The 20,466-nt window shown below is 43.9% G+C and overlaps 1 protein-coding gene across 4 annotated transcripts in view; it reads left to right on the forward strand.

The window, feature by feature from the left end:
• The window catches only part of LOC141154730 (phosphatidylinositol-binding clathrin assembly protein-like), a 47,825-nt gene that overhangs the window by 20,786 nt on the left and 6,573 nt on the right, over positions 1 to 20,466 (forward strand). The window contains exons 9-20 of one of the 4 annotated variants that reach the window (XM_073641098.1): positions 50 to 135; positions 398 to 521; positions 2,065 to 2,201; positions 5,417 to 5,520; positions 6,015 to 6,158; positions 6,825 to 6,932; positions 9,205 to 9,336; positions 9,423 to 9,453; positions 11,922 to 12,042; positions 12,992 to 13,018; positions 16,991 to 17,047; positions 17,190 to 17,297. In XM_073641098.1, coding sequence (XP_073497199.1) covers positions 50 to 135; positions 398 to 521; positions 2,065 to 2,201; positions 5,417 to 5,520; positions 6,015 to 6,158; positions 6,825 to 6,932; positions 9,205 to 9,336; positions 9,423 to 9,453; positions 11,922 to 12,042; positions 12,992 to 13,018; positions 16,991 to 17,047; positions 17,190 to 17,297 — 1,179 coding nt within the window. The remainder of the gene's footprint in view (positions 1 to 49; positions 136 to 397; positions 522 to 2,064; positions 2,202 to 5,416; positions 5,521 to 6,014; positions 6,159 to 6,824; positions 6,933 to 9,204; positions 9,337 to 9,422; positions 9,454 to 11,921; positions 12,043 to 12,991; positions 13,019 to 16,990; positions 17,048 to 17,189; positions 17,298 to 20,466) is intronic. The other 3 variants (XM_073641099.1, XM_073641100.1, XM_073641101.1) reach the window with 3 other exon arrangements.

Here is a 20,466-nt window from a genome sequence, read left to right on the forward strand (position 1 = left end):
TTGCAGCAACTTTTCTCAGAGAATCTAATTAATGACTATTCATCTGCAGGCACCCAGCAGCTTGCTGGAAGCACTTGAACAGCACTTGGCATCCCTTGAAGGGAAAAAAACAAAGGAGCTCTCAGCTGCTAGTCGGTGAGTTGTGTGAAGTGCTCTCATAATGCCAAGCGTAACCAAATTCACTCTGAGGACATCACCTAAACTAAATTTTGTCTATTTTTTCCCCACTATATGATTAATTATTGTGTATATGTATATGTGTGTGTATGTCTATTTCTAGATCTCTAGAGAGCTAGAGCTATTCACAAACAGTCCATACTTAATTCATTATGGACATACAGTGTGTGTATATATTAATTATTATGACACACACTATAGAATTTTTTTTCTATTGCAGAGCTAGCACCTTGTCTAGTGCAGTATCATCTCTTGCCACAACCGGGTTGTCCTTTTCTAAAATGGATGAAAAAGAGCGGCAGCTGGCACTAGACGAGGAACAAGCGAGACTTCAAGCACTTAAGGTATAACGTTTTTTTTTAGTAAAATCATGTACATCTTCATGTTTTCGATTTTCTCTGTACATTATAATGTTTACCTTGTAGAGGTCGTCTCATAACGGCAGCCTTTGACCATCTGCCTTATGGAGAGCTTTATAGTGGGTTATGTCTATCATTGTAATCCTGTGATATTTATTTTTATTTATTTTACTCACTTCTATAGCGCCATTAATTCCACAGCGCTTTACAGACATTATGGGCACTGTCCCCATTGGGGCTCACAATCTACATTCCTGATCAGTATGTCTTTGGGGTGTGGGAGGAAACCAGAGAACCCGGAGGAAACCCACTCAAACACGGGAAGAACATACAAACTCCTTGCAGATGTTGTCCTTGGTGGGATTTGAACCCAGGACCCCAGCGCTGCAAGGCTGCAGTGCTACCCACTGAGCCACCGTGCTGCCCAGATATGAGGTGACTGTTGGGAACTGACCGCACAGGGAGTGTCCGTCAAAAAGGTGCAGAATTTCAGGAGCGTCATTCTAGATTGGGACAATATAGATGGGGAATTTGTTACTTTCTTTTAAATTCCCCATGTGTTAAGCTTTCTGCCACAATGAATAGATGACATGATAAAGTTATTTTCATTTGAATAATTTGACATGAAGATATTTTGGTGCTGCCTCCTACAGTCAAGGCCAAAAGTTTTGAGACTGACACAAATTTTGGTGCCACAATGTTTGCTGCTTCAGTGTTTTTGGATCTTTGTTATAACTGTACTTCAGTAACCATAAAAACATCTAAGTATTTCATACGTTTTTAAAGTTTTATTGACAAATACATCAAGTTTATACATAGACTTAATATTTACAGTGTTGACCCTTATTTTTTTCAAGACTTCTGCCCTTCACTCTGACAGCTGGGTATGAGTTTCTGGGCCAAATCCTGACTGATGACAACCCATTCTTGCCTAATTAGTAATTTGGAGTTCATCACAATTTCAGTGCTTTTGTTTGTCTACCTGCTTTTTGAGGATTGATGACAAGTTCTCAATGGGATTGAGATCTGGGGAGTTTCCTCAACATGGACCCAGAATGTCAATGTTTTGTTCACCGAACCACCTAGTTATGATTTCTGCCTTGTGACAAGGTCTCCATCATGCTGTAAAAAGCATTCATCACCAAATTGCTCCTGGATGGTTGGGAGAAGTTGCTATTGGAGGGCGATTAGACCCCATACTTTATTCATGGCAGTGCTGTTAGGCAAAATTGTGAGTGAGCCCACTCCATGGATAAAAAGCCCCCACACCCGAATGATCTCAGGATGCTTTACTTTTGTCATGAATCAGGACTCGTGGTAGTGCTCCCCTTATATTCTCCAGATATCCCAAACAGTCTGAAGGGGAAAATACATTTGTGGGAAGTACAGAGATTGGACTTCAGAGGGCTGGGGTAATGTTTTCTCTGATGAAGCCGCCTTCAGACTCTTTGGGACATGATTGTCTGGAGAAGAAAAGATGAGCCCAAGTACGTTTTTGTTTTCATAATGTAATTGATTTCACTTTCAGGAACAACGTCTTAGAGAAATTTCTGTAGTTTCAAATTCTACACCTGGATCAACGTCTCCAAGCACCTTATCTGGAAAAAGTGTTAATACCACCTCGGCTGTGGATTTATTCTCCACGCCTGCACCAACAACTAATAGGTAAGTCTAGAAATGTACAGTTAGGTCCATATATATTTGGACAGAGACAACATTTTTCTAATTTTGGTTCTAGACATTACCACAATTAATTTTAAAACAATTCAGATGCAGTTGAAGTTCAGACTTTCAGCTTTCATTTGAGGGTATCCACATTAAAATTGGATGAAGGGTTTAGGAGTTTCAGCTCCTTAACATGTGCCACCCTGTTTTCAAAGGGACCAAAAGTAATTGGACAATTGACTCCAAGGCTATTTCATGGACAGGTGTGGACAATCCCTTCGTTATGTCATTCTCAATTAAGCAGATAAAAGGCCTGGAGTTGATTTGAGGTGTGGTGCTTGCATTTGAAGGTTTTGCTGTGAAGTAAACATGCGGTCAAAGGAGCTCTCCATGCAGGTGAAACAAGCCATCCTTAAGCTGCAAAAACAGAAAAAAAACATCCGAGAAATTGCTACAATATTAGGAGTGGCAAAATCTACAGTTTGGTACATCCTGAGAAAGAAAGAAAGCACTGGTGAACTCATCAATGCAAAAAGACCTGGGTGCCCACGGAAGACAACAGTGGTGGGTGATCGCAGAATAATCTCCATGGTGAAGAGAAACCCCTTCACAAGAGCCAACCAAGTGAACACCACTCTCCAGGAGGTAGGTATATCAATATCCAAATCTACCATAAAGAGAAGACTGCATGAAAGTAAATACAGAGGGTTCACTGCACGGTGCAAGCCACTCATAAGCATCAAGAATAAAAAGGCTAGACTGGACTTTGCTAAAAAAACATCTAAAAAAGCCAGCACAGTTCTGGAAGAACATTCCTTGGACAGATGAAACCAAGATCAACCTCTACCAGAATGATGGAAAGAGAAAAGTATGTCGAAGGCGTGGTACAGCTCATGATCCAAAGCATACCACATCATCTGTAAAACATGGCGGAGGCAGTATAATGGCTTGGGCATGCATGGCTGCCAGTGGCACTGGGTCACTAGTGTTTATTGATGATGTGACACAGGACAGAAGCAGCCGAATGAATTCTGATGTATTCAGAGCCATACTGTGTGCTCAGATCCAGCCAAATGCAGCCAAACTGATTGGTCGTCATTTCATACTACAGATGGACAATGACCCAAAGCATAAAGCCAAAGCAACCCAGGAGTTTATTAAAGCAAAGAAGTGGAATATTCTTGAATGGCCAAGTCAGTCACCTGATCTCAACCCAATTGAGCATGCATTTCACTCGTTAAAGACTAAACTTCAGACAGAAAGGCCCACAAACAAACAGCAACTGAAAACCACCGCAGTGAAGGCCTGGCAGAGCATCAAAAAGGAGGAAACCCAGCGTCTGGTGATGTCCATGAGTTCAAGACTTTAGGCAGTCATTGCCAACAAAGGGGTTTCAACCAAGTACTAGAAATGAACATTTTATTTACAATTATTTAATCTGTCCAATTACTTTTGGCCCCTTTAAAAAACAGGGTGGCACATGTTAAGGAGCTGAAACTCATAAACCCTTCATCCAATTTTAATGTGGATACCCTCAAATGAAAGCTGAAAGTCTGAACTTCAACTGCATATGAATTGTTTTGTTTAAAATTCATTGTGGTAATGTCTAGAACCAAAATTAGAAAAATGTCTCTGTCTAAATATATATGGACCGAACTGTATATAGCGATTAATCAGTAGTACGACATATGGCTCTATTACAGCGCACTTGTAGGTCAATATTTGCAAGCCAAAAGCAGGAGTGGATCTACACAGAGAAAATGTATAATGGAAGATTTGTACCTCTGTTGTAGACCTACTCCTCCTTTTAGTTTATAAATGCTAAGTTAATAAGTTAGGGTGCTTTCACATCGCGTTCTGTGTCCCCCGTCGGAGCATACGTCCGAAATCCCCCGCAAAACAGGGTCCTGGCGTATGCACCGACGGGGCCATAGACTGTAATGATGCAGACAGCGAGAACGTGCGCTCTGACGTGCATGATTTTTGGGGGAATATGCCTACAGGAGGCAGCCACTCAGTAGATTGCTTCTGTGTGTCTGCCTCCTGTAGGCGTACACTCCCGAAAAAAGTGCACGGCAGAGCTGACGTTCGCTCTGCTGTCACCGTTACAGTCTATAGGCCCTGTTGGCTCATACGCCCGAACCCCATTTGGGGGGGATTTTGGACATATGTCCTGAAGAGGACACAATGCAATGTGAAGCACCCTTAGGCTGTGTGCCCACGATGCGTTTTTTAAGCGTTTCCGCAGCGGCAAAAACGCTGCAGAAACGCTTAAACTCATGGTAGAAGGTCTGCCATGTTCCCCAATGATAACCCGCATGTGCTGTGCACATGCTGCGGAAATTTCCGCCATGGATTACCATTGCTTAAAAAAACACAGCACTACCAATTATTTTGCGGAAGTGCTGCGTTTTCGCCGCCGTTGACTTGCATTAGATCGCATGGATTACGCATCACTGTATATGTAGATGCGCATTCCATGCGTTCTAACGTGCGGATGGTACCCAGGTCTAGAGGAGAGGAAACTCTCCTCCGGACCTGGGTACCATAGAAAACTGTAAAAAAAAAAAAAATAATAATAAAATAAAAAATAAATATTATATTTACCTTCTGGCGGCCCCCGATGCGCTCCTCCTCGCATGCTGGCAGTTCGCGATGGACTGAAGGATCTGCGCTGACTGCATAGTCATGTGACGGGTCACGCGAAGCTGAAGTCGGCATGTCCTTCAGTGTACCGCTGTCGGCAACGGAGAACGGAGGGAAGCAGGACATTGCGGGTCTTCAGAGGGTAAGTATATATTTATTTTTTTTATTTTTTGACATTCTCTCGGGTCACACTATATAAATCCATGCCTTTTGCATGGATTTATATAGTGTGATCAAGTTGACAAGCACTTTCCAAGTTATGCTAAAATTGCTTGGAAAGCGCTTGTCAACCCGCATGTGGAAATGCAAGTGAAGAACGCTTCACATCCGCATGTCCCTGGCAGGAAAAACGCATGTACAATCCGCATGCGTTTTTTTTTCTGCCAGGGAGATGCAGAAACGCTCAGGAAAAAATCCAGAGCATTTCTGCATCGTGGGCACATAGCCTTAGAAAAATAAATAATTCTGAACTATTTGTTTTCTGAGCTTAATTTTTCCGTGTGTCACTTGTCTGATTATTGCTCTCAAATGTTCCCATTTTCTGAATGAAAAACATTTGTACCTTTCAGCATGCCCAACCTTACCAGTGATCTGTTCGACCTGCAGCCAACATTTGTGCCAACAGTACAAAGCACTCCTGCTATAGCATCATCTACAAACAGCACATGGGGAGGTAAGCGGATTCAGTCTAAACATAAGAAGTATTCTATAGGGATTTGTCTTTATTGCTTCATATGTTAGGTTGATAATGGCAGCGCAATGCTAGGATTTGCTACCAGTTTTCAGTCGGATGGGGCTCTGATCACTATACTCAATAACTGTCCATATGACTGCCCAAGTTGACCTGAGGCTACAACAGACAAAGTGATACTTTTCCTAGTGATCGACAGAGATCAGAGCTTCAGCAAATGGACAATTGTGTTCTTTGTTGAAGCAACCCCTTTTACATCCGTAGATCGTGATACATATAGGGAATTCCATCTTTTGTCCCCTGCTTAGTACCACTGGACCCAATACAGTAATTGGGGATCAGGCTTTACACTCTTAGGTAGAGGTGCAGCAAGATGCCACACCAGTATCGCAATGGAAAATGGCATGTTAGTACATACGATTTTTTTGATTTGTGCCAGTTTATCACAGGATTTATGACTTTTGATTTCTTCACAGGGCCTTTTTCATCATCAAATGGAGTTAGTTCCCCACCACACCTGGACATCTTTGACATGCAGCCCGTTGAAGAAGTTGTAAAGTCTACCCCTGCTTTTAACGCTTCGACATTTCCTTCTAAGTCACCAATGGGACTTGTTAGTGGTAAATCTGATTTTATATTTCTAGATGAGTGTATAGAGTTGCATGACAAGGTAATTTGACATATTTGCAGCAATCCAAGGTAAGCAGTGTGAGAAAAATATACCATATTTTGCGGATTATAAGATGCACCCCAAATTTTGGGAAGGAAAATAGGTAAAAATGTTTTTTAATAAATCTGTGCGTATTATAATCTGCTTACCTGTGGGGGGCAGGAGTCGCCGGCTGAGGCAGGAGTCGCCGGCTGAGGCAGGAGTCGCCGGCTGAGGCAGGAGTCGCCGGCTGAGGCAGGAGTCGCCGGCTGAGGCAGGAGTCGCGAGATGGCTTCGGTCCCCACGCTGTCTGCCAAGTTCTGCTGGAGGTGTTCGGTGGTGCAGGGTCTCCGCTGACATTTGTGGAAGCCAGAGCCCCGCACCTTCCATACTGTCCTATGCGGTGGACTCCGGGAAAATGGCCACCGGTGGCGGCGCATGCTGAGATTGAGATCTTGTAAACCGTTTTTAAACCTGACTGTTTCTAAACCTTCCAGACTGTTTTGTTTGCATTCTGAACATTGTTTGTGAATTATATTTAATTTTTTTTGTTGTTGTTGTTAGAAACCAAATATTTCTATATGCGTTTAGTACTGTTAGACACTAAATGTAGTATTTTGTGTATAATCTGGTTTAGGTTTCCCAATTCAGTCAGGTGTACAGAACTCGTCCACAACAATGAATGTGGATTTTGATGCCGTTTTTGGAACAAAGACTTCTGCACATGAAAGTAACGAAACATCAGGTACGCCTTATATTGCCTGCATTTTCGGAGGTACAGAAAAGAGTATAAAACAAATCTGTTGGCTGAAAAATGCATGTATTACTTTCTCATATTCCTGCTCCTGCTTGGATGCATGTGTAATCAACGACTGAAATGACCTCTACATATGTACAGCGTGAATAATCCTATGTGTTGTGTAGCTGAGGGAAGACTAATCATATGCATGTATGCAATGATCTCCATATCTGTATACAAATGTGTCTAATAACTGGTAATGTAATGCATTGGGGCTAAATGACTATAATACTCAAAACCCTCAAGCTGTTAAAAGAAGGGATTTGTCCATTCTTTAGGCATCTTCTCTCTGTGAAAGTGTAGAATAAAGGAAGTCAATGTATTCCTGAAGCGACTTCGCCTTTAAAAACTCAGTGTGCTGGCACCTGAAGGACACTGTGTGCGCACACCCTAAGCAAGTGTTGCTTTACTTTTATTAAGGCCAGTCCTGCTCTTGGCAAAAAGTATACCACATTTACAAGAACTTCTCATATGTGAAGTGCACACACATGAAACCAAGCACAGTAAAATTAATGGATTATGGTTGACTGTTAAGTCACTTCAGCATCATAGATCATTTTAAGGAATGATTACCCCAGCAATAATCATTACAACTTTATCTTTATCTATGTTTTATGCCTCTGGGATGTTGAATTGCGTGTACTCCCTTTTACAGCACTAATTCTCTTTTCTCTCTTTATTGCATGCTTGCTCATGCTCACCCGTCCATATCTCTGGTGAGTTATTAGATATTGCTTTTTTGTTCATAATAAGGACTAACATTGCTTTTGTGTTTATTGTACAATTACTCCACTTGAAATGTATAACCCAAATCACCAGTTTAGAGATGTGCCATGCGTTGCTAAAAATGTATTTACCGTATTTTTCGGACTATAAGACGCACTTTTTTCCTCCAAAGTTTTGGAGGAAAGTGGAGGATGCGTCTTATAGTCTGAATACTATATTGTATGGTGGTGGATGTGGGTGAGCGGCAGCGGGGGATCAGTGGGGCACAGGAGGCAGTTGACGCCTGCTGCAGCCTAGCTGTGCCCGCTACTAAAGAAAATGAATATTCCCTGCTCCCCACGCCCACGGGCGTAGAGAGCAATGAATATTCATTTCTCTTAATAGCCGGCACACTGGAGCCGCAGCGCGGCTCCTGCTGCGCTCTGCAGTCAGTGTGCCCGCTATTAAAGCTCATGAATATTCACTACAATGGGTTGTAGTGAATATCCATGGTCTTTAATAGCAGGCACACTGACCACAGAGTGGCAGCAGGAGCCGCGCTGCGGTACAGTGTGCCGGCTAATGAAGAGACTGAATGGTCACTGCTCCCCATGCACAGAGTCCCGGCGTGGGGAGCAGTGACTATTCCAGCACAGTGTCTCACACTGTGTGAGGGCACATGTCACTGTGTGAGAGTGTCAGCAGCCGAGCGGGACAGCGCTGGAGGAGAGAGGAGGTGAGTATGATTGTTTTTTTTTGTAGGCAGCGTGATGGGGGCTCAGAGGGGTGCCATGCATACCAGGATGGGGGCTCAGAGGGTGCCATACATACCAGGATGGGGGCTGAGAGGGGTGCTATGCATACCAGGATTGGATGGGGGCCACTTATACCAGGAAGGAGCGGCCATACATACCAGGATGGAGGATATTAACAGAATTGGGGGACATTACCCCAATACCAGTGTCAGCAGCAGACCCCCTCCCCCATAACAGGGCATCATGACCACATTTTTTGCTTAAATTTTTTGTTTCCTATTTTCCTTCTTTAAAACCTAGGTGCTTCTTATGGTCCGGTGTGTCTTATAGTCCGAAAAATACGGTAATTCTTTTTTTTTCTAGGCAGGCAGAAGCACAATGCATAGTGTAAACTGAGTATTTCCTATATGAAGGAGGTCACTTCTCCCATATTTTATTAAATATGTATTTGATATAAATGGGATCAGTTGTCATACACTGGGACAATAGTGACTGACGTTCTCCCTAATGTAAGATGTTTCAGGATACATTACTGTTAAAGGTCTTGAGACGAGCTATAATTTTAAAATATCTATCCGATAGTGCTCATATATTTTGCTGATTTATAAAGTGAAATAAGTGGGGAACATTTTTTTGTTTTTGATGTTTTAAAGGTATAATATTATGCGGGGTAATCTAATGACCCTTCGATAATATTATGCGTTGTAATATAGTGGCCCTTCTATTTTACTTATTTTGGTCTGTTTTTGCTTCCTTAGTTATCTACTTCACAGATGATGTATTGCAACCGACTATCTCACAGCAAATTCAAAGGTCTGTGGCTGCTGGAACGCAGAGTGGGAAATTAATGGCAAATGATCTTGATTCTTCACTTGCAAACCTGGTCGGAAGTAAGTGATTAATGGCAGTCTGTTATAGATGGGTCATATTTCTTTCTTGGATGCTTTTCCTCACAAAATGTTGTATTGCTTTTCAGATCTTGGTTTTGGAGGAACACCATCAAAAAGGTGCGTGGAATAATTTGAATAATTTCCTGGCCCCAGTCCACAGCATTGACCTTAGAGCACTGATGTTTAAATATTCTATATAGATCATTTTTATAGAAATCTGTGGACGACCTAATTCATCTCTTTTTTTTTTTTTTTTAACCTTTTATCTTACTTGATTAAATAGAGGTAATGGGGTTATCAGACTTGGAAAAAATGTTTCAAAAGGCAGGGAATGTTAAAAAAACAACCCAAAAAAACAACAAAAACAATCACAATGACTTTGTTCCAGTCACATGACCGCTGTAGCCAATCACAGGTCTTCGTGGTCAAGTGACCAAAAACAAGTAGTCATCTCTTGGTGTCCCAGTGGTTACCACCAGAGAAGGTATCCTTTTATTTTATCTTATCATATCATATTCCCTGCATTTGAAAAAAAAAAAATAAATTGTACGTCTGACAACCCCTTTTGTACTCTTTTTGCCCAGAAGTTTTATGTCAGTCAGGGCCTAACATGGGCTACAATGACTGCCCTCTTAGGCTTCCTCTTAGATAATAGATTTATGGACCAGACTAGCACATATACAACCCCACTTCCAAAAAATGTAAAGAAAACAAGAATGCAGTGATTTGGAAATGTCTTGTAACCAATTTTGAAGAAAAAATCCTAATTTTAGAGATTGATGGCAGCAACACACTTCTCAAAATAGTAGGGACTGAGCCATGTCTACCTTCATGCAGCATGCCATCTTCTTTTTACAAAAGTCTGTAACCGTCTGGGAAGTGATGAGACGATTGCTGGAGTTTTGGGAGAGGAAAGTTGTTCCATTCTTGTCTTTGCTGCTACACGATTCGGGGTCTTTGTGCCAAATGTTTTCTATTGGTGAACGATCTGGACTTGAGGAGACCTGATCATCACCCGAACTTTTCTGTGGAGCCATGCTGCTGTGATGGATGCAGCATACATGATTTAGCATTGTCAGGCTGAGATATGCAAGGTCTTCCCTGAAACAGACATTGTCTGGATGGAGCATATGTTACTCTAAAACATCTATATACGGTAATGCTCAGCATTCATTGTGCCTTTCAAGATGTGTAAGCTGCCCATGCCATCAGAGATGCAGACTTATGATCTGTGCTCTGATAAGCTGGATGGTCCCTCTCCTCTTCAGTCCCCTAGATGAGACATCTGCAATTTTTCCATAAAGAATTTAAAATTTGATTCACCTGACCACAGAAAAATGTTCTGTTTTGCCTGAATCCATTCCAAATGTGTTTTGGCCAAGAGAAGACAGCAGTGTTTCTGGATTGTTGCCATGTGGCTTTTTGTTTGCATGATAAGACTTTTAATGCCAGACAATGGGCCCGATTCATCACAGCTTTTACACCTAAATTCTGCTTTAAAAAGTTGCAAAATTTTGATGCTGCGCTAAAATTGAGTGACCTTTGGCGTTCTGATGCCACTGTCGCCCAAGTCTGACAAAGTAGGTGGAGATGGGGTGTGACAACCCCCGCTCCTCAAATTCATAATGAGCGGTAGTAACTACACACATTTTACTCCAGTCCTTGACGCACCGGGGTCATTTAAAAGCATGCCTTAATGAATCAGTTCCACAAATTTTAGGCACAGTTGTTCAAAGATTGGTGAACCTCTGACAGTCTTTACCTCCCTACCATGATCCTTTTATACACAGTCATGTTAAAAGTTCACCCTCTGACTGTTTTTCATTACTACCACTTACTTTTCTATCCTTCTATTAACGCTGTCTAAACTTAATTGAGATGTGTTGCTGCCATCAATTTCTATGAGTTATTTTTCCATTTCATTTGAAAAAAAAAAAAAAAAAAAGTGAAACATTCACCTTCTCATCTGTTCAATGTTCTGTTCTGTTGGGAATAGAATATGGTTATGAGATTTTCAAATCATTAAATTCTTATTATCTTTACATGTTACACAGTGTCCCAACTTTTTTGGAATTGGGGTTGCAAATAGTAGGCAGCTTCTGCACCTGTCTGCTGTTCAGACGACCACGTGCGTAGCTGGTCTGAAATATGCTGCCATATGAACCCAAGATTAAAATGGGGTACTCTGCCAAAAATCTGCTGGTAGGTGGAAACATTGTAGACATTAAGATGGAGAGGCCTCTGCCCATCTTATCTAGGCAAGGATATCCAAGGCACCAGGTGTTTTCCTCAATAAGCTTCTGTGTGTTGGCTACAGTACAAACACTATAAAGCAGTGTTTTGGCCAAAAATCTTGTGTAGACATGCTGGCGTAAGGTAACATTGGTGCATATTGTTAAGGCTGGGTAAGTTTATTAATATTTACTAGTGATGTGATTTCATCAGATTAGCACTTCATTATTATTGAATGGTTTAGCCTTTTGTGCCTATGGGCATTTTTTACTGCCTTAGTTGTTTGGAATTAGATAGTTGACTTGGTGCCTGACGTGTTGCTGAATAATTCCGCGTTGTCTGTGTCCCAGCAGATCTGACATGCAGTGGAATCAGCCTACAGAGAAAAGACTGACTGGTGGCACAAACTGGCAAGCGAGGACAAGCACTTCAACCACGTGGACCCCTGCACCAATAGCTCCAGTACCTCAAATGGTAGGTTATCCCGTTATTTCACAACACTTGCATGTTTCACTTTGTAGAAAAGTATGTTCTCTTCAAACACCACTTCTGGGATCAGAGATCTCACCATGTATAGCAATAAAAGATCACTCTTTTGATGCCCCTGTCATTTCCCATGACAAAAGGAGCAATATATTCCCCAAACTGTGGCACAATACTGCTTTATTGTGTGAATACTTCACAGGAAGCTGGAAACATCCATCTACAGTGAAATTAAAGAAGTTTCCACTACTAGGACAACCCCTTCTCATACCCCATGCTTGGCTCCGAAGAAATAAAAAAAGCTTATACTCGCCTCCCGTGTCGTCGCCATTCCAGCGGTGTCAGAGCTCACGGTCCTGGCGCGCACGTGCGGTTATTGTGACACGTGAGCCTGGCACTCAATCAGCGCTGGCGTCACTGTCCACACCTTCATACAGCTAAGTAATTAACAGGAAGTGAGAGCTGCGACTGCCGCTCACTTCCTCTGCATTACTTAACCGTACAAAGACTGGGACAGTGATGCCAGCGCTGATTGGGCGCCAGGCTCACATGTCACAATAACCGCACGTGCGCGCCAGGACCGTGAGCTCTGACACCGCTGGAATGGCGACGACACAGGAGGCGAGTATAAGCTTTTTTAATTTTTTTTTTTTTATTTTATTGGGACCAAACATTTAGATCAAGAAAGGGTTGTCCTAGTAGTGGACAACCCCCTTTAACGCCATGATCCTTTGCTCTTCTGTAGAAAGAACTTACTTCACGCATGTGTTTATTTATATGCAGAATTTCTGATATGTCAGCTCTGCAGTCCTAAGGCCAGCGGATTTTTGCTATATACTCTCCAATTATGGTGGTGCTCTGTTAAATGTGGTGGCTTACAGTGATGTTACAGTTCATGACTTTGTAATCATATTGGGTTTTATTAACCATGCTATCCCAGAATGGAGTCCATTACTCTACTGGATATGTAAGTGCTCTTTTCTGTGCTCTATTAAAGGTAGAATTAAGATGCTTTAATTGCTTGCAGGTTTTGCATTTTCAACTTTAAACTGTTATGGAAGCTTTCACCTACTGGGGATGGGTTGGCTTAATATTCAGCTGTTGCACATTGTTTTAGTGATGTGTGCTGCATGCCGGCTATAACAGGACGAGCCCTTCTACTGCAAATGAACGATTCTGGCACATCCCAGCATCAAATGTATGCATGGGTCCCATTGCCCTAACAGAGTCCAAACCACTGCACCTTACTGACAGCTCCTTGTTGACCCATGCAACTCTGGCACAGCAGTGGGCACGTCCTTGGTTATCTCAAGGAGAAAAAAAAGCCTGGAACTCCTGATATTAATGTTTTCTACATCATTTTAGCCAGTTTTTTGTATATCTGATATTTTGTATGACATTGCAGTATTTTAGCATATCTCTTTTCATTTGCTTGGGTGTTCTTTAGTTTTTCATTAAAAAAAACCTGAAGAAAACAAAGGGTATGCCCCATGATTGTCCAGGACGTGTATATCAATGATATCTAGCACCACCATCAATCAGTTGTTTAGATCCAGCAGCAGGTGTATAGGTGATGTAAATTGCTGGAATAGTACAGCTTGGTGAACTGAAGTGTCCTTTCTCGGGTGATCTTGAAGTGAATGGTAGATTAGGTGCGTTACACTAGAATGGTCACTTCAGTGTACCAAGTTGTTTTCTTCAGGCTCTTAAGGCTATGTGCCCACGATGCAGAAATGCTCAGGATTTTTTCCTGAGCGTTTCTGCATCTCCCTGGCAGAAAAAAAACGTATGCGGATTGTACATGCGTTTTCCTGCCAGGGATATGCGGAAATGGAGCGGTTACCCACTGACATTTCCGCATGTGGATTGACAAGCGCTTTCCAAGCGATTAGCATCACTCCGTTCTCCCTTGCCGGCAACAGTGAATTGAAAGACCTGCCGACGTCAGCGTCGTGTGACCCGTCACATGACTCTAACGTCAGCGCAGGTCCTTCAATTCACTGCAAAGTGCCGGGAAGCAAGTAGGAGCGCAGCGTGGGCCGACAGAAGGTAAGTATACATTTATTTTATTATTTTTTTACAGATTTTTTTAATGGTACCTGGGTGTGGATGAGACTCTCCTCTCCTCTACACCCGGGTACCATCCGCACATTAGAACGCTTGGATTACGCATCTACATATACAGTGATGTGTAATCCATTCGGTCTAATGCAAGTCAATGGCGGCGAAGACGCAGCACTTCCGCAAAATAATTGGTAGTGCTGCTTTTTTTTTCCGCAATGATAATCCGCAGAGGAAATTTCCGCAGCATGTGCACAGCACATGCGGATTATCATTGGGGACCATTGCTGCCCTTCTACCATGCTTTTTTAATGCTTTTCCGCAGCTGCAAAAACGCAGCGGAAACGCATTAAAAACGCATCGTGGGCACACAGCCTTACACTGTGTACATCAGCTGTTTTCAGCTCTCGTTGCAGCCAGATGTGTGATGCGCCCAGTGTCAGATCCTCGCTAATCTGATATTGATGACTTATAGTGGTATTCTCAAGTTGTGTTTTGAGCAGCTCTGAGCCTTGCAGTCACCCTTTAATTTCTTTACTCCTGATTTCTGACAGGACGGCCTCTCCTCGAGTGACAGCTTTGGTGAATAATAGAACTGTAATATTAGAACTATAAAGCTCAGCACATGTTCTGCTGTAACACATTCAGCTATCACTATATTTACACAGTGATAACGGGGCATTTGAACAAGCACACAGCTCCTGACGTTCAGAGCAGAGAGCCGTGATTAGCAGACATGTTCTGAAAGCTGTCGGATTGGTGATTTTATGATTGCATCTCTTCAGAAGATGAGAAAGAGGCGGGTGAACAAATATCTGCTGCATAGGAATCAATGGGCTGGAGAGAGCTGACTGAAATGTTAAGAGTTAACCCCTTGTAACTACTGCATTCTCAGCCAGTCACTAGCGCTTGGGCTCCATGGAAACTAGCTGTACATTATAGAAGATAAAAGCTCTCATTGCGGGAGAATGACTGACAGCATGAAAATAAGAAAGTTTGCAACTGACTTTCTTTTTCTATCTGCTAACTAATTAAAGAAATTTAAGAACTTGAGAACACCCCTGTAAGTCATGAAAACTTAAAATCATTTATAAAACACCCCCTTGCTTGTTATGATGCTCGCTCTAAAAACAGCCACCTGAAACGTCCAGTGCTGGGAAGAGGAGGCTGCTTCTAGTGTTCGTACTGACTGAGCTACTGACGAGTGACCATAACTAATATATATATATATATATATATATATATATATATATATAATATATATATTCAAAAAAAATAAAGGAGTAAGTCAAACTTCTGTGAAATAAAACTGCCCACTTAGGAAGCAACACTGATTGACAATCAATTTCACATGCTGTTGTGCAAATGGCAATAGATGGAAATTATTGGCAATTATAAAGACACCCTCTTTAAAGGAGCGGTTCTGCAGGTGGGGGCCACAGACCACATCTCCGTACCAATGCTTTCTGGCTGATGTTTTGGTCACTTTTGAATGCTGGTTGTGCTTTCACACTTGTGGTAGCATGAGATGGACTCTACAACCCACAGAAGTTGCTCAGGTAGTTCAGCTCATCCAGGATGGCACATAAATGCCAGCTGTGGCAAGGATGTTTGCTGTGTCGGTTAGTGTAGTGTCCAGAGGCTGGAGGCGCTACCAGGAGACAGGCCAGTACACCAGGAGACGTGGAGGGGGCCGTAGGAGGGCAACAACCCAGCAGCAGGACCGCTATCTCTGCCTTTGTGCAAGGAGGAACAGGAGGAGCACTGCCAAAGCCCTGCAAAATGACCTCCAGCAGGCCACAAATGTGCATGTGTCTGTACAAACAGTTAGAAACCGACTCCATGAGGGTGGTATGAGGGCCCGACGTCCACAGATGGGCCCAACACCGTGCAGGACGCTTGGCATTTGCCACAGAACACCAGGATTGGCAAAGGCGCCCTGTGCTCTTCACAGATGAAAGCAGGTTCACACTGAGCACATGTGACAGACGTGACAGAGTCTGGAGACGCCGTGGAGAGCTATCTGCTGCCTGCAACGTCTTTCAGCATGATCGGTTTGGTAGTGGGTCAGTAATGGCGTGGGGTGGCATTCCTTTGGAGGGCCGCACAACCCTCCATGTGCTCGCCAGAGGTAGCCTGACTGCCATTAGGTACTGAGATGAGATCCTCAGACCCCTTGTGAGACCATATGCTAGTGCGGTTGGCCCTGGGTTCCTCCTAATGCAGGACAATGCCAGACCTCATGTGGCTGGAGTGTGTCAGCAGTTCCTGCAAGATGAAGGCATTGAAGCTATGGACTGGCCCGCCCGTTCCTCAGACCTGAATCCGATTGAGCACATCTGGGACATCATGTCTCGCTCCATCCACCAACGTCGCGTTGCACCACAGACTGTCCAGGAGTTGGCGGATGCTTTAGTCCAGGTCTGGGAGGAGATCCCACAGAAGACCATCCGCAACCTCATCAGGAGCATGCCCAGGCGTTGTAGGGAGGTCATACAGGCACTTGGAGGCCACACACAATACTGAGCCTCATTTTGACTTGTTTTAAGGACATTACATCAAAGTTGGATCAGCCTGTAGTGTGTTTTTCCACTTTAATTTTTGGGGTGACTCCACATCCAGGCCTCCATTGGTTAATAAATTTGATTTCCATTGATGATTTTTGTGTGATTTTGTTGTCAGCACATTCAACTTTGTACAGAACAAAGTATTCAATGAGAATATTTCATTCATTCAGATCTAGGATGTGTTATTTGAGTGTGCCCTTTATTTTTTTAAGCAGTGTGTGTATGCATGTGTGTGTGTGTGTGTGTATGTATGTATATGTGTATATATATTATATTATTGCACAATTATGTGTTTTTGGTTTCATTTGAAGGTTCCTGCACCCCTGAGCTATCCAGTCACTACACCTCAAGTGCCTGTGTATGGAATGGTAAGAGAGCTATTGCCCTTGTTTTTAAGAGTTGATCTTGGATGCTTAAAAGCTGAACTAGCTGTAAATGTTTGCATTGGTAGAAATCTATACTTCAGTTGTCCCCTTACATAGTACGTGTATATTGGTTTTTGCCCTTCAGGTTCCTACACAGATTGGTGCAAATCCTCTCATGGTTCCTCAGCCAATGATTTATTCACAGCCGGGAATAAGACCCACAAATCCATTTGCACCTGTTTCTGGGGCTCAGGTAAGCCTGTGTCACTCTTAAGAAAATCAGATATTCATCTTGTTTTTTCCTCACATCAGGTATTTTAATAATCCAATTTATTTCTAATCGTATATGCATTTAGATTGTTATGATGGCTTTTATTGTAACCGAACAAGTTAATCCCAATGAGCCTTGTGGCCAGAAATGGAGGCATTTATAATTTGTTCTTTTGGATTGTTACCGTGAGGAATGAAGGCCTAATTGAACAGATGCCATGCAGCACTAGACCGTCTTCTTTTTTTTTTTTTGTGAAAGCTGGCTGCCACCAAATATTTTTTTAATTCAACAGTTAAGCTTGTTAAACACTTTTAGCCAGTCGCTACAGTCCGGGCTCCACATGGAAACTAGCTGTACACTATAAAAGATTAAGGCTTTCATTGCATGAGAATGTCAGCAGATAGAAAAAGCAAGTCAATTTGCAACCTTGCTTATTTTCATGCTAACTAATTAAAGCAATTTAAGAACTTGAGAATACCCTTGTAGGTCCGGGAAGCTTTAAACATTGACTTTCTCTGTTAGATCGTAGAAAACATAGCAGTTTTTCTCCTTCCCCCATGACGGCACCACGGAGAGAGGGGATCCGCCCTTCAAGGACAGGAAACCTACAGATAAAAAGGGCGGTACCTCTCTCCCGCATCAGTTGGTTTCCTGTCCTTGACGGGACCCTACAGTCCGGAGGAGGCATACCTGCGGGGTGCCAGAAGATGGACGTCGTGGGATGCCAGGCCCGGCCAGTCCGATCCAGGCAGCGGGGGTCCCCCTGCCTCGGCTGGTGCGGTGTCCTGAAGCGCCACCGCTGAGGTCACTGGGCCTTTAGGGTGTGCGGAGGGGGGTCTAGACGAAGAGGAGCAAGGATGGTGCTAGACCCCCCTGGTTGCGGAGGTGAGGTCGCGCGGCCCGACAGCATGTATTTATGCTTCCGGGTTCACCGCGTATGTGCGGGCGCCCCCGGATGACGCGGCGCCGCAAAGCATGACTGGGTAATCCAGTCGGCGCGGGCGTCCTCCCCCGCACGCATGTGCAGGGGCGCCCCCGGATGACGCAGCGCCGCAATGCATGACTGGGTAATCGGTCTGTGCAGGCGCGGGCGTCCCCCCACGGGTGCGGGGGAGGTGGCCAGGTCACTACAGGGACTATGGGAGGGACTCCCAGTGCCTTAAATCACAGCTGAGAACGCCAGTATTTGCTCTTCTGGGCTCTGGCACGCTGTGAGGGGGAAAAAAAAAAAAAAATTCTTATACTGTAACAATGAGTGACCAGGACCTACCTGAGGAGCAGCAGCTACATCCTCAGTCGCCACCACCACCGCCATCCCAACGGAAAAAGGGACCGGATGGCCAGGACCGGAGTGGAAGCGGGCGCTCTGGCAGATCGTCGCAGCGCAGCAAGGACTCCACTTCGGCATCTTCCAGGAGGACTCCGGCTACAAAGATGGCTCCACCTCCTGAACCGGTACCTGCTCTTCCGTCTGGTTGGTAAGTGAACTTCGTGAAAGTCCACTTTGTAACTAGGGGCCCTTGCTCTCTCTTTTGTCTCCCCTAGGGAAAAAAGAGTAAAGGGAAAACAAAAAATAGGACTTGTGCATTATGCACTGTGGACTTGCCCACTACTTGGGAAAAGAGACTCTGTAGCTCCTGCATTGAGCAGACCATATGCGAGGGAACCCCGAGATTTGCCTCTGATCTTAGAGACCTAATTTAGTCCCAAGTGGAAAACACTATTATATCTTTTCAGGGCAAAGGGTAAAGAAAACTAAAAACATATCCCCCGAGTCCACGTCTAGTAGTTCTGAGGATGATGGGGATTCGGACACTTCCAGTCTCTTCCTCCTCCTCTTCCTCGTCTACAGTTAGAGGAGGTCGGAGCTGTTTCCCCGTTGAGGAAACAGATAGACCCATGGTAGACCTGACTGCCTTGATGAGGCAAACAGATCCCCAGCCCAAAAAATCCATACAAGACTTGATGTTTAGCGGCCTAGAACAGAAAGAGGAGATCTTTTCCACTCAATGAACATGTTCATTCTCTGATTATGAAAGCGTGGAAAAGACCGGAGAGGAAGGGCTTCCTTTCCCCTAAATGAAAAGTACCCATTTGAGGACCCCGTATACTCCTTTTGGGGGAGAGCACCGAAACTGGATGTCGCTATAGCTAAAGCTTCAAAAAAATACTCCCTCCCATTTGAGGACATGGGTGTCTTGAAAGACCCCATGGATAAAAAGGCAGACACCTTCTTAAAGGGTTCCTGGGAAGCCGCTGGGGAGTGGGGGTGGGGGTTAAAACCAGCGATAGCTGCCACGTATACGGCCAGATCTCTAATGGTCTGGTTGGACCAGCTAGAATCTCAACTGAGGCAGAAGACATCCAGAGACTCAATCCTTGAAGCCATCCTGATAATGAAAGGGGCAGCAGCCTTCCTGGCAGACGCCTCAGCGGACTCCGTCAGGTTAAGTGCTAGAGCGGTGGGGCTTGCCAACGTGGCTAGACGAGCCCTCTGGCTCAAATGTTGGCCCGGGGACCTACAAACTAAATCCAGATTGTGCTCCATCCCCTGCGAGGGCGAGTTTCTATTTGGGCCTGCCCTTGATGACATCCTGGATAAAGCAGGAGATAATAATAAGAAACTGTTTCCTGTCCCGTCTAATACTGCTTACAGGAAACCTTTTTGGAGCAGACGATTTATGCGTAGGAAACCCCCTAAAGAGCAGGATAGGTGGGAAGACAGGAGAAGGAAGACCAAGGGATTCCTATTTAACAAGCCCTCCAGTGATAACAGAAAGGCCCCCCCAATGAAGATTTGCCCCGGGTGGGGGGAAGGCTATCAAGTTTTCTCCCGGCCTGGGAGCTAATATCCAACAGCTCATGGATTCTGACCCTAATTCAGTTGGGCCTGAAACTTCAGTTCTACAAAGTCCCTCAGAGAAACTTCATTATAACCCCCGAAAGATCCTCAAACGAGGAACAACTAGCCTTGGAGCAGGAAATCCAGGGACTAGTAGGGAAAGCAGTCCTCCAGGAGGTCCCGGAGGGGGGGTGGAGGCATGGGCTTCTATTCTCCACTATTCCTGAGGAAAAAAACAGATGGGACATACAGGACGATTGTGAATCTGAAAAAGCTGAACAAGCTGTTGAAGGTGGAAACAATAAAATC

Source organism: Phyllobates terribilis, unplaced genomic scaffold (assembly GCF_046119375.1).
Source record: "Phyllobates terribilis strain yellow unplaced genomic scaffold, ASM4611937v1 Scaffold_7__3_contigs__length_470593459, whole genome shotgun sequence".
Lineage (NCBI taxonomy): Eukaryota > Metazoa > Chordata > Amphibia > Anura > Dendrobatidae > Phyllobates > Phyllobates terribilis.